The sequence below is a fragment of the Oncorhynchus clarkii genome, chromosome 12 (assembly GCF_045791955.1).
Source record: "Oncorhynchus clarkii lewisi isolate Uvic-CL-2024 chromosome 12, UVic_Ocla_1.0, whole genome shotgun sequence".
NCBI classification, from domain to species: domain Eukaryota; kingdom Metazoa; phylum Chordata; class Actinopteri; order Salmoniformes; family Salmonidae; genus Oncorhynchus; species Oncorhynchus clarkii.
This window is the reverse complement of record NC_092158.1, coordinates 90,805,108-90,819,796: the sequence shown is the minus strand read 5'-3', so window position 1 is coordinate 90,819,796 and position 14,689 is coordinate 90,805,108. Positions and strand designations below refer to the sequence as shown.

The following is a 14,689-nucleotide window of genomic DNA, read 5'->3' as shown; positions in this document are numbered from 1 at the left end:
GTGTCAGTGAATTGCCTAGTTTTTCACAACTGAGTCATTGAATTGCCTAGTTTTTCTAACTGAGTCATTGAATAGCCTAGTTTTTCACAACTGAGTCATCGAATTGCCTAGTTTTTCTAACTGAGTCATTGAATTGCCTAGTTTTTCATAACTGAGTCATTGAATAGCCTAGTTTTTCATCATTGGGTCAGTGAATTGCAATGACATCTCAAGGAAATATATCTCAATGGAAGTATATGTTTTCATGAAGCGAATAACATTGTAGACATTTCTTAAAGACTGACATTAGTTTTGCGTTGTAATGTCCAAATCAAAGACAACTATATAAGCACGGTAACATCCCCTTCTATAAGACAGGCAATTTCTGTTCCTGTCCGTTTCCTTTTGGATTTCAGGGCTAAAAAATAAATAGCATAGGGCAGCATGCAGAGTATTATTTACAGCTTAGAGGAGATCAAGCTTACTAAACTAAACACTTGTCAGGAACTGCTTCATGAAGTCCAGGGGCAGTGGCTCTCTACTCCCATCCGGAGAATTTAATAGGATATCTGTAGTGGCAGGAAACTGACTGTGGGGTCAGTCCTCTTTCATCATGTAGTAGCACCTATTTACACTGCCCTCTGGTGGAACGTCTGGAGACCCTGTTCGCATCCCAAGACCCTGTTACCTGTCTCTAACTGTTACCTGTCTCTAACTGTTCCCTGTCTCTAACTGTTACCTGTCTCTAACTGTTACCTGTCTCTAACTGTTCCCTGTCTCTAACTGTTACCTGTCTCTAACTGTTACCTGTCTCTAACTGTTATCTGTCTCTAACTGTTATCTGTCTCTAACTGTTATCTGTCTCTAACTGTTGTCTGTCTCTAACTGTTATCTGTCTCTAACTGTTGTCTGTCTCTAACTGTTATCTGTCTCTAACTGTTACCTGTCTCTAACTGTTACCTGTCTCTAACTGTTACCTGTCTCTAACTGTTCCCTGTCTCTAACTGTTATCTGTCTCTAACTGTTCCCTGTCTCTAACTGTTCCCTGTCTCTAACTGTTCCCTGTCTCTGTTACCTGTCTCTAACTGTTACCTGTCTCTAGCTGTTACCTGTCTCCAACTGTTACCTGTCTCTAACTGTTATCTGTCTCTAACTGTTACCTGTCTCTAACTGTTACCTGTCTCTAACTGTTATCTGTCTCTAAATGTTCCCAGTCTCTAACTGTTACCTGTCTCTCCTCCTTTCTAAGCAGGCAGATATCTGGACAGCACATCGTCCGGGTCCTCGTCACGCTCCCAGAGTCCTTTGCTTTTGAGTCCTGCTGGCTCTCAGAGCACCTACAACAACCCTCTACTGCGCTCCCTCAGGTATAGCTATTGTAGCTAATTCAGGGGGTAGCCCCGACTGGGACTCAACCGGGGTCCAGCGACTGTCAACCCAACACCTTAGCCGCTACGCCAAGAGATCCAAACCTCTTGACAAGGAGGCCAGGAGTTGTGTTAATCTCGCTACAATATAGTACAGTTCAACCATTGATGTTGATGTATCTACCATATGAATGGATTGTACAGTCAGTTCACCTGTTAGTTCACCTGTTAGTTCACCTGTCAGTTCACCTGTTAGTTCACCTGTTAGTTCACCTGTCAGTTCACCTGTCAGTTCACCTGTCAGTTCACCTGTTAGTTCACCTGTTAGTTCACCTGTTAGTTCACCTGTCAGTTCACCTGTCAGTTCACCTGTTAGTTCACCTGTTAGTTCACCTGTCAGTTCACCTGTTAGTTCACCTGTTATTTCACCTGTCTGTTCACCTGTAGGTTTACCTGTTAGTTCACCTGTTAGTTCACCTGTTAGTTCACCTGTTAGTTCACCTGTTAGTTCACCTGTCAGTTCACCTGTTAGTTCACCTGTTATTTCACCTGTCTGTTCACCTGTAGGTTTACCTGTTAGTTCACCTGTTAGTTCACCTGTTAGTTCACTTGTTAGTTCACCTGTCAGTTCACCTGTTAGTTCACCTGTTAGTTCACCTGTTAGTTTACCTGTCAGTTCACCTGTTAGTTCACCTGTTAGTTCACCTGTTAGTTCACCTGTCAGTTCACCTGTTAGTTCACCTGTTAGTTCACCTGTCAGTTCACCTGTTAGTTCACCTGTTAGTTCACCTGTTAGTTCACCTGTGTTGCTGTGACTGGGTGTGTATTTGAGAGAGTTTGTACGTGTCTGTCTGTCTTACAGTATATAATATATCCTCCTCCTCTCCTCCTCCTGTCTCCAGTCACCCAGGAGAGGGTGTGATCCAGCTGATCTCTGTAGCCCGCTCCTCTAGTCTGGGCATCGCCATCGGCGGAGGCTCCAATAGACCGGACGGCCCTGCGGTCTTCATCCAGGAGGTTCTGTCTGGGGGAGACTGCCACAGGGTAAGTCACCAATGGGATCCATCCTGAAAGAACAGGGTACCAGTGGAGAACCCCTTCTCATAGATTCACTTCAAAACAGATACTGTAGCCATAGTTACCTCCACTGGGATGAAATGAACCAGACTCACACCCTTCTCATAGATTCACTTCATAACAGATACTGTAGTCATAGTTACCTCCACTGAGATGAAATGAACCAGACTCACACCCTTCTCATAGATTCACTTCATAACAGATACTGTAGTCATAGTTACCTCCACTGAGATGAAATGAACCAGACTCACACCCTTCTCATAGATTCACTTCATAACAGATACTGTAGTCATAGTTACCTCCACTGGGATGAAATGAACCAGACTCACACCCTTCTCATAGATTCACTTCATAACAGATACTGTAGTCATAGTTACCTCCATTGGGTTTTAACACTGGGATGAAATGAACCAGACTCACACCACTGGTAGAACATCCAGTCAATGATGAATATGGAAGAGTTACATTAGGCATGTCGACATGGTAACGTCAATCTGCTCTACTTAGAAATGGAGTTATATTAGACATGTCGACATGGTAATGTCAATCTGCTGTACTTAGACATGGAGTTACATTAGACATGTCGACATGGTAACGTCAATCTGCTGTATTTAGAAATGGAGTTACATTAGACATGTCGACATGGTAACGTCAATCTGCTCTACTTAGAAATGGAATTACATTAGACATGTCGACATGGTAACGTCAATCTGCTGTATTTAGAAATGGAGTTACATTAGGCATGTCGACATGGTAACGTCAATCTGCTGTACTTAGAAATGGAATTACATTAGACATGTCGACATGGTAACGTCAATCTGCTGTACTTAGAAATGGAGTTACATTAGGCATGTCGACATGGTAACGTCACTGTACTTAGACATGGAGTTACATTAGACATGTCGACATGGTAACGTCAATCTGCTGTATTTAGAAATGGAGTTACATTAGGCATGTCGACATGGTAACGTCAATCTGCTGTACTTAGACATGGAATTACATTAGGCATGTCGACATGGTAACGTCAATCTGCTGTACTTAGAAATGGAGTTATATTAGACATGTCGACATGGTAACGTCAATCTGCTCTACTTAGAAATGGAATTACATTAGACATGTCGACATGGGAACGTCAATCTGCTCTACTTAGAAATGGAGTTATATTAGACATGTCGACATGGTAACGTCAATCTGCTCTACTTAGAAATGGAGTTACATTAGACATGTCGACATGGGAACGTCAATCTGCTGTACTTAGACATGGAGTTACATTAGACATGTCGACATGGGAACGTCAATCTGCTGTACTTAGACATGGAGTTACATTAGGCATGTCGACATGGGAACGTCAATCTGCTGTACTTAGACATGGAGTTACATTAGACATGTCGACACACCATGCTGACAAATGGTTTAAAGCCGTTCCTATCGCCTCTGACCAGAACATCAGCCCTCATTTTCTGTTAATTTCCAAACAACACTTCATATTGAAACTGCACAACCAGCCCCGTTGGTCAACAGCCAGCAGGGTGGTCTCTTAACAGACCTCAGCCAGCCCCGTTGGTCAACAGCCAGCAGGGTGGTCTCTTAACAGACCTCAACCAGCCCCGTTGGTCAACAGCCAGCAGGGTGGTCTCTTAACAGACCTCAGCCAGCCCCGTTGGTCAACAGCCAGCAGGGTGGTCTCTTAACAGACCTCAGCCAGCCCCGTTGGTCAACAGCCAGCAGGGTGGTCTCTTAACAGACCTCAGCCAGCCCCGTTGGTCAACAGCCAGCAGGGTGGTCTCTTAACAGACCTCAGCCAGCCCCGTTGGTCAACAGCCAGCAGGGTGGTCTCTTAACAGACCTCAGCCAGCCCCGTTGGTCAACAGCCAGCAGGGTGGTCTCTTAACAGACCTCAACCAGCCCCGTTGGTCAACAGCCAGCAGGGTGGTCTCTTAACAGACCTCAGCCAGCCCCGTTGGTCAACAGTCAGCAGGGTGGTCTCTTAACAGACCTCAGCCAGCCCCGTTGGTCAACAGTCAGCAGGGTGGTCTCTTAACAGACCGCAGCCAGCCCTGTTGGTCAACAGTCAGCAGGGTGGTCTCTTAACAGACCTCAGCCAGCCCCGTTGGTCAACAGCCAGCAGGGTGGTCTCTTAACAGACCTCAGCCAGCCCCGTTGGTCAACAGCCAGCAGGGTGGTCTCTTAACAGACCTCAACCAGCCCCGTTGGTCAACAGTCAGCAGGGTGGTCTCTTAAGACCGCAGCCAGCCCCGTTGGTCAACAGCCAGCAGGGTGGTCTCTTAACAGACCTCAACCAGCCCTGTTGGTCAACAGCCAGCAGGGTGGTCTATTAACAGACCTCAGCCAGCCCCGTTGGTCAACAGCCAGCAGGGTGGTCTCTTAACAGACCTCAACCAGCCCCTGCTGCTGTTAGCCATTCATCTTTGTGGTGTGTCAATAAAGCTCAGTTATAAAGGAACTGTCCTCTCTTGGCTTGATAACAACTGGACCTCTTCACACCAAGGTGTTGACACTGTGTTAGAAGTATATAACTGATACTGGACCTCTTCACACCAAGGTGTTGACACAACTCTGTTAGAAGTATATAACTGATACTGGACCTCTTCACACCAAGGTGTTGACACTGTGTTAGAAGTATATAACTGATACTGGACCTCTTCACACCAAGGTGTTGACACTGTGTTAGAAGTATATAACTGATACTGGACCTCTTCACACCAAGGTGTTGACACGACACTGTGTTAGAAGTATATAACTGATACTGGACCTCTTCACACCAAGGTGTTGACACTGTGTTAGAAGTATATAACTGATACTGGACCTCTTCACACCAAGGTGTTGACACAACACTGTGTTAGAAGTATATAACTGATACTGGACCTCTTCACACCAAGGTGTTGACACAACACTGTGTTAGAAGTACACTACACTGTTCTCCTGCCTAATGTTGCAACCGTTTCCCTCTTAAAAGAGAAATGCATTCACACATCTAGAGATTGCTTTACAGGAAGAAGAAGCTCCAACACACTGTCATTACAAAGTTTCACAAGTGCAAGCAACAGTAACCAGTAACGTCTGTCCTGTTTAACTGTCTTGCTGGATGGGAGACAGACAGCGTGAGGTTACCAGTAACGTCTGTCCTGTTCAACTGTCTTGCTGGATGGAAGACAGACAGCGTGAGGTTACCAGTAACGTCTGTCCTGTTCAACTGTCTTGCTGGATGGGAGACAGACAGCGTGAGGTTACCAGTAACGTCTGTCCTGTTCAACTGTCTTGCTGGATGGAAGACAGACAGCGTGAGGTCACCAGTAACGTCTGTCCTGTTCAACTGGATGGAAGACAGACAGCGTGAGGTTACCAGTAACGTCTGTCCTGTCTTGCTGGATGGGAGACAGACAGCGTGAGGTTACCAGTAACGTCTGTCCTGTCTTGCTGGATGGGAGACAGACAGCGTGAGGTTACCAGTAACGTCTGTCCTGTTCAACTGTCTTGCTGGATGGGAGACAGACAGCGTGAGGTTACCAGTAACGTCTGTCCTGTTCAACTGTCTTGCTGGATGGAAGACAGACAGCGTGAGGTTACCAGTAACGTCTGTCCTGTCTTGCTGGATGGGAGACAGACAGCGTGAGGTTACCAGTAACGTCTGTCCTGTTCAACTGTCTTGCTGGATGGAAGACAGACAGCGTGAGGTTACCAGTAACGTCTGTCCTGTCTTGCTGGATGGGAGACAGACAGCGTGAGGTTACCAGTAACGTCTGTCCTGTTCAACTGTCTTGCTGGATGGAAGACAGACAGCGTGAGGTTACCAGTAACGTCTGTCCTGTCTTGCTGGATGGGAGACAGACAGCGTGAGGTTACCAGTAACGTCTGTCCTGTCTTGCTGGATGGGAGACAGACAGCGTGAGGTTACCAGTAACGTCTGTCCTGTCTTGCTGGATGGGAGACAGACAGCGTGAGATTACCAGTAACGTCTGTCCTGTTCAACTGTCTTGCTGGATGGAAGACAGACAGCGTGAGGTTACCAGTAACGTCTGTCCTGTTTAACTGGATGGGAGACAGACAGCGTGAGGTTACCAGTAACGTCTGTCCTGTTTAACTGTCTTGCTGGATGGGAGACAGACAGCGTGAGGTTACCAGTAACGTCTGTCCTGTTTAACTGTCTTGCTGGATGGGAGACAGACAGCGTGAGGTTACCAGTAACGTCTGTCCTGTTCAACTGTCTTGCTGGATGGGAGACAGACAGCGTGAGGTTACCAGTAACGTCTGTCCTGTTTAACTGGATGGGAGACAGACAGCGTGAGGTTACCAGTAACGTCTGTCCTGTCTTGCTGGATGGGAGACAGACAGCGTGAGGTTACCAGTAACGTCTGTCCTGTTCAACTGTCTTGCTGGATGGAAGACAGACAGCGTGAGGTCACCAGTAACGTCTGTCCTGTTTAACTGGATGGGAGACAGACAGCGTGAGGTTACCAGTAACGTCTGTCCTGTTCAACTGTCTTGCTGGATGGAAGACATACAGCGTGAGGTTACCAGTAACGTCTGTCCTGTTCAACTGGATGGGAGACAGACAGCGTGAGGTTACCAGTGCTGTAAGTGTAACTTGGTGTTACCAGGAGTCAGACAGAGTGTTGGTTGGGGAGACAGAGAGAGAGAGAGACAAAGCTAGAGACAGAGTTAGAGACAGAGATACAAATCTGTTAGATACAAATCTAGAGACAGAGAGGCAGAGCTAGAGCGAGAGAGGGCGAGAGAGAGAGAGAGGGGTGAAGAAAAAGAGCGAGCTGAAGACAGTGGGATGGAGAGAGACGGGGGGATGGAGAGGGTTGAGAGAGAGAGAGAGAGAGAGAGAGAGAGAGAGAGAGAGATAAAGTGATGCAGACTGCTTCTCCATTAGCTCAAGTGTGGAGGGGACGAGTCAGAGTCCCCACAGTCCACCGGGCTGCAGGACAGGACAGCAGGACAGGACAGACACAAGGTCAGCCCTTTAGGACTGTGCTTACGTAGGCCATCACCCTGTCCCCCTGACCTCTACCTCTCTACCATCTAGCCTCTACCACCCCACAGCACTTCCTGTCCCCCTGACCTCTACCTCTCTACAATCTAGCCTCTACCACCCCCACAGCACTCCCTGCCCCCATGACCTCTACCTCCCTACCATCTAGCTTCTACCACTCCCACAGCACTCCCTGTTCCCCGGACCTCTGCCTCCCTACCATCTAGCCTCTACCACCCCCACATCACTCCCTGACCTCTACCTCTATCTCCCTACCATCTAGCCTCTACCACCACCACATCACTCCCTGTCCTGACCTCTACCTCCCTACCATCTAGCCTCTACCACCCCCACAGCACTTCCTGTCCTGTCCCCCATCTGCCCACTCCCAGAAATATGACACTGATAGGTGAGAGGAGAGGGGGGGGGGGGGCAGGGCAGGGTGTGAGGGAATAGAGGAGGGTTGTCCATATTCCAAACCTCTCTGGAAAGCTGACACTAATGGAGGGGGGAGGATGGGGGTGGGCAGGATGGGAAGTCTTGTCCATGTTGCACCTTTCACCTGCAGTGTGATAGATGGGGTGACTATGTACAAAACATGCTGTCATTTCTAAACAGTTCACCCGATATGGATTTAAATACCCTCAAATTAAAGCTGACAGTCTGCACTTTAAGCTCATTGTCATTGTTTGATTTCAAATCCAAACTTTTGAAGTATAGAGCCATAAGAAAAAATCATGCTTCACTGTCCCAATAATTACTGAGGACACTGAATAATTACTGAATAATTACTGAATAATTACTGAATAATTACTGAATAATTACTGAGGACACTGAATAATTACTGTAACTAGAGAGATAGAGACATACAGATGAAGTCGGAAGTTTACCTACACTTAGGTTGGAGTCATTAAAACTCGTTTTTCAACCACTCCACAAATTTTTTGTTAACAAACTATACAGTGCCTTGCGAAAGTATTCGGCCCCCTTGAACTTTGCGACCTTTTGCCACATTTCAGGCTTCAAACAAAAAGATATAAAACTGTATTTTTTTGTGAAGAATCAACAACAAGTGGGACACAATCATGAAATGGAACGACATTTATTGGATATTTAAAACTTTTTTAACAAATCAAAAACTGAACAATTGGGCGTGCAAAATTATTCAGCCCCTTTACTTTCAGTGCAGCAAACTCTCTCCAGAAGTTCAGTGAGGATCTCTGAATGAGGTCCGTTAAAAGCGCAGAGAGCATCATGAAGAACAAGGAACACACCAGGCAGGTCCGAGATACTGTTGTGAAGAAGTTTAAAGCCGGATTTGGATACATAAAGATTTCCCAAGCTTTAAACATCCCAAGGAGCACTGTGCAAGCGATAATATTGAAATGGAAGGAGTATCAGACCACTGCAAATCTACCAAGACCTGGCCGTCCCTCTAAACTTTCAGCTCATCCAAGGAGAAGACTGATCAGAGATGCAGCCAAGAGGCCCATGATCACTCTGGATGAACTGCAGAGATCTACAGCTGAGGTGGGAGACTCTGTCCATAGGACAACAATCAGTCGTATATTGCACAAATCTGGCCTTTACGGAAGAGTGGCAAGAAGAAAGCCATTTCTTAAAGATATCCATAAAAAGTGTCGTTTAAAGTTTGCCACAAGCCACCTGGGAGACACACCAAACATGTGGAAGAAGGTGCTCTGGTCAGATGAAACCAAAATTGAACTTTTTGGCAACAATGCAAAACGTTATGTTTGGCGTAAAAGCAACACAGCTGAACACACCACCCCCACTGTCAAACATGGTGGTGGCAGCATCATGGTTTGGGCCTGCTTTTCTTCAGCAGGGACAGGGAAGATGGTTAAAATTGATGGGAAGATGGATGGAGCCAAATACAGGACCATTCTGGAAGAAAACCTGATGGAGTCTGCAAAAGACCTGAGACTGGGACGGAGATTTGTCTTCCAACAAGACAATGATCCAAAACATAAAGCAAAATCTACAATGGAATGGTTCAATAATAAACATATCCAGGTGTTAGAATGGCCAAGTCAAAGTCCAGACCTGAATCCAATCGAGAATCTGTGGAAAGAACTGAAAACTGCTGTTCACAAATGCTCTCCATCCAACCTCACTGAGCTCGAGCTGTTTTGCAAGGAGGAATGGGAAAAAATGTCAGTCTCTCGATGTGCAAAACTGATAGAGACATACCCCAAGCGACTTACAGCTGTAATCGCAGCAAAAGGTGGCGCTACAAAGTATTAACTTAAGGGGGCTGAATAATTTTGCACGCCCAATTTTTCAGTTTTTGATTTGTTAAAAAAGTTTGAAATATCCAATAAATGTCGTTCCACTTCATGATTGTGTCCCACTTGTTGTTGATTCTTCACAAAAAAATACAGTTTTATATCTTTATGTTTGAAGCCTGAAATGTGGCAAAAGGTCGCAAAGTTCAAGGGGGCCGAATACTTTCGCAAGGCACTGTACATACATACATACATACATAGTGCCTCAACTCTGTCACCTGATATCTTTGTTCTATATCAGTGTTTTTCAGGGTTGGGTGTACTGGAGGACCAGGGTTGGGGGTACTGGAGGACCAGGGTTGGGGGTACTGGAGGACCAGGGTTGGGGGTACTGGAGGACCAGGGTTGGTGGTACTGGAGGACCAGGGTTGGGGGTACTGGAGGACCAGGGTTGGTGGTACTGGAGGACCAGGGTTGGGGGTACTGGAGGACCAGGGTTGGGGGTACTGGAGGACCAGGGTTGGGGGTACTGGAGGACCAGGGTTGGTGGTACTGGAGGACCAGGGTTGGGGGTACTGGAGGACCAGGGTTGGTGGTACTGGAGGACCAGGGTTGGGGGTACTGGAGGACCAGGGTTGGGTGTACTGGAGGACCAGGGTTGGGGGTATTGGAGGACCAGGGTTGGGGGTACTGGAGGACCAGGGTTGGGGGTACTGGAGGACCAGGGTTGGGGGTATTGGAGGACCAGGGTTGGGGGTACTGGAGGACCAGGGTTGGGGGTATTGGAGGACCAGGGTTGGGGGTACTGGAGGACCAGGGTTGGGGGTACTGGAGGACCAGGGTTGGGGGTACTGGAGGACCAGGGTTGGGGGTATTGGAGGACCAGGGTTGGTGGTACTGGAGGACCAGGGTTGGGGGTACTGGAGGACCAGGGTTGGTGTTACTGGAGGACCAGGGTTGGTGGTACTGGAGGACCAGGGTTGGGGGTACTGGATGACCAGGGTTGGGGGTACTGGAGGACCAGGGTTGGTGGTACTGGAGGACCAGGGTTGGGGGTACTGGAGGACCAGGGTTGGGGGTACTGGAGGACCAGGGTTGGGGGTACTGGAGGACCAGGGTTGGAAAACACTGATATAGAACAAAGGTGACAGAGTTGCATCAGGTGACAGAGTTGCAGCACTATGTGTGTGTGTGTGTGTGTGTGTGTGTGTTTAGTCAGCCACCAACCCTGGTCGTCCAGTACCACCAACAGCCCAAATGTGGTCCTCCAGTACCACCAACCCTGGTTCTCCAGTACCCCCAACCCTGATCCTCCAGTACCAACAACAGCCCAACCCTGGTCCTCCAGTACCACCAACAGCCCAACCCTGGTCCTCCAGTACCACCAACAGCCCAACCCTGGTCCTCCAGTACCACCAACAGAACACATTGTTATTGTAACCCTGGACAAGCACATCTGATTCAACTGGTCAACTAATCATCAAGCCTGCAATGAGTTGAATTAGGTGTGTTTGTCAAGTAAACTGTGTAGAGTTGGAGCTTATTGGAGGACCAAGTTTGGGAAACACTGTTCAGAGCCAGACAGTTTCCTAACCATGACACAGTGGTGGCAGAGCACAGAACTACAGAGCACACAGCCACAGCAGGCCCAGAACCACACAGCACACAGACACGGTAGGCCCAGAATCACACAGCACACAGCCACAGCAGGCCCAGAACGACACAGCACACAGACACGGCAGGCCCAGAACCACACAGCACACAGACACGGTAGGCCCAGAATCACACAGCACACAGCCACAGCAGGCCCAGAACCACAGAGAACACAGCCATGGCAATTGAACGAGCCAATTGTAAGCTGGGGATGATTAGTTGGCCGTGATGGTACGAGGACCAGATTGGGAATTTAACCAGGACACTGGGGTTAACACCCCTTACTCTTACAATACATGCCCTGGGATCTTCAGTGACCTCAGAGAGTCAGGACACCAGTTTAACATGCCATCTGAAAGACAGCACCTTACACAGGACAATGTCCCTAATCATTGCCCTGGTGAATTGAGATATTCTTGGGGGAACCAGAGGAAAGAGTGCCTCCTACTGGCCCTCCAACACCACTTCCAGCAGCATCTGGTCTCCCATCCAGGACCAACCCTGCTTAGCTTCAGAGGCAAGCCAGCAGTGGGATGTAGGGTGGTATGCTGCTGGGAAAGTACAGGGCAGCAACTAAAATCCCTTTTCAACTGTCAACATTCCCCCAGAATGGGAGGCTTAGCTACTGTTAGCGGTGTCCTTGTGAAATACTGTAAAACAACAGGATACATGATGTTAAATGTAGTGACTCCTAAGAGGCTGTTGAACCAAATCCTAGTCGTCAAACAGTAAAACATACAGCAGCTCGTTTCCTCAGCTAATGAATCATCCCCAGTCTAAGTACCTTAAAAATAACCCTAACACAATGTTTGCCTCGTTTTAAAGACCTACAGTACACGATGTGAGAGGAGGTCAGATGAGCTTTCTCTCTTACAGTAAAACCAGGTGTGTGTGTGTGTGTGTGTGTGTGTGTGTGTGTGTGTGTGTGTGTGTACCTCTTGGTTGGTGGTATGACAGTCATAGAGATGTTCTCTTGTATGGAAACAGCCCACCCTCTCCTCATCCCAATCCTGTCTCTGTCCTGCTGGTCTCTTAATCTTGTGTGTCATGTATATTTTCCAAAGCCATGTAATGGGATGTAGAAGGATCAGAGGCTCTCTGCTCTGACATAGATTTTTCAGTTGTTTTCCTGAATGTTCTGATTCTAGAAGGTTCCATAGAACCTGTATGTTGTGATTCTAGAAGGTTCCATAGCACCTAAACATTCAGATTCTAGAAGGTTCCATAGAACCTGGGTGTTCCGATTCTAGAAGGTTCCATAGAACCTAAATGTTCCTATTCTAGAAGGATCCATAGAACCTAAACATTCTGATTCTAAAAGGTTCCATACAACCTGGGTGTTCTGATTCTAGAAGGTTCCAAGATCCTTGCTGTTCTGATTCTAGAAGGCTCTATAGAACTTAAATGTTCTGATTCTAGAAGGTTCCATAGAACCTAAACATTCTGATTCTAGAAGGTTCCATAGAACCTGGATGCTGTGATTCTAGAAGGTTCCATAGCACCTAAACATTCAGATTCTTGAAGGTTCCATAGAACCTAAACGTTCTGATTCTAGAAGGTTCCATAGAACCTAGGTGTTCTGATTCTAGAAGGTTCCATAGAACCTAACTGTTATGATTCTAGAAGGTTTCATAGAACCTAAACATTCTGATTCTAGAAGGTTGCATAGAACCTGGACGTTGTGATTCTAGAAGGTTCCATAGAGCCTAGACATTGGGATGCTAGAAGGTTCTATATTCCATTAGACCGCTCCCCCTCCTGCCTCCTGGGGTGTCCCTGACGGTTAATGACAGTGGAGAGAGAATTCTCATATTACTGCTGATGTGATGTGTTGGCCTTTCTAGCTGTTAGAAAGGCTGCCCTCTGCTCACATTGTGCCAACATGCAGCATCATGTAGAACAGGACACCTGCATCGTCTGCTCTGCTCTGGCCTGTCTGTCTGCTCTGTCTGTCTACTCTGGTCTGGCCTGTCTGTCTGTTCTGTCTGTCTGCTCTGACCTGTCTGTCTGCTCTGACCTGTCTGTCTACTCTGTCTGTCTGCTCTGGTCTGGTCTGGTCTGTCTGCACTGTCTGTCTGTCTGCTCTGTCTGTCTGCTCTGACCTGTCTGTCTGCTCTGTCTGTCTGCTCTGGTCTGGCCTGCTCTGGCCTGTCTGTCTGCTCTGTCTGTCTGCCCTGCTCTATCTGTCTGTTCTGGTCTGTCTGCTCTGGTTTGACCTGTCTGTCTGCTCTGTATGTCTACTGATGGACTGTATGTTACACACTGTAGTCTACTGATGGACTGTCTGTTACACACTGTAGTCTATTGATGGACTGTATGTTACACACTGTAGTCTACTGATGGACTGTCTGTTACACACTGTAGTCTACTGATGGACTGTATGTTACACACTGTAGTCTACTGATGGACTGTATGTTACACACTGTAGTCTACTGATGGACTGTCTGTTACACACTGTAGTCTACTGATGGACTGTATGTTACACACTGTAGTCTACTGATGGACTGTCTGTTACACACTGTAGTCTACTGATGGACTGTATGTTACACACTGTAGTCTACTGATGGACTGTATGTTACACACTGTAGTCTACTGATGGACTGTATGTTACACACTGTAGTCTACTGATGGACTGTCTGTTACACACTGTAGTCTACTGATGGACTGTATGTTACACACTGTAGTCTACTGATGGACTGTCTGTTACACACTGTAGTCTACTGATGGACTGTCTGTTACACACTGTAGTCTACTGATGGACTGTATGTTACACACGGTAAGCACCACTTGTGTATAGTTTTTTTTAAAATTATTTAAAGGAGGAGGTTCTCCTGATTAGGTTTAAATGTCTGTTTTTATGTGAGTGAAGTCAAAAACAAATGTCCGCATTGCATGTAGAATGACGTTTCTCTAATTCTTATTTTCTGCTGTCTCCCATTTGCAGGATGGGCGCCTGAGGCCAGGGGATCAGCTCATTGCCATCAACAAGGAGTCCTTGATAGGTGTGACCCACGAGGAGGCTAAGAGCATGGTCAACAAGGTCAAATTCAGGTGAGATACCAGATGGGGTGGGGGTGGGGGTTGAATTGTGTGGGGGTAGAAGAGTTTGTGTGTGAGATTAAATCAAAAGTAATAATGTGAGATATAATATACTTTATACTTCTGAATTTGTAGAGTTATACTTAATATTTCTATACTTATGAATTTGTAGAGTTATACTTTATAGTTCTATACTTCTGAAATTGTAGAGTTATACTTTATAGTTCTATACTTCTGAAATTGTAGAGTTATACTTTATAGTTCTATACTTCCAAAGTTGTAAAGTTATACTTTATAGTTCTATACTTCCAAAGTTGTAAAGTTATACT

At 46.7% G+C, this 14,689-nt stretch overlaps 1 protein-coding gene across 1 annotated transcript in view; it reads left to right on the top strand.

The window, feature by feature from the left end:
* The window catches only part of LOC139422598 (syntaxin-binding protein 4-like), a 113,915-nt gene that overhangs the window by 74,945 nt on the left and 24,281 nt on the right, over nucleotides 1-14,689 (top strand). Inside the window, exons 7-9 of the mRNA XM_071173743.1 lie at nucleotides 1,229-1,346; nucleotides 2,249-2,390; nucleotides 14,266-14,372. Of these exons, the coding sequence (XP_071029844.1) occupies nucleotides 1,229-1,346; nucleotides 2,249-2,390; nucleotides 14,266-14,372 (367 nt within the window). The remainder of the gene's footprint in view (nucleotides 1-1,228; nucleotides 1,347-2,248; nucleotides 2,391-14,265; nucleotides 14,373-14,689) is intronic.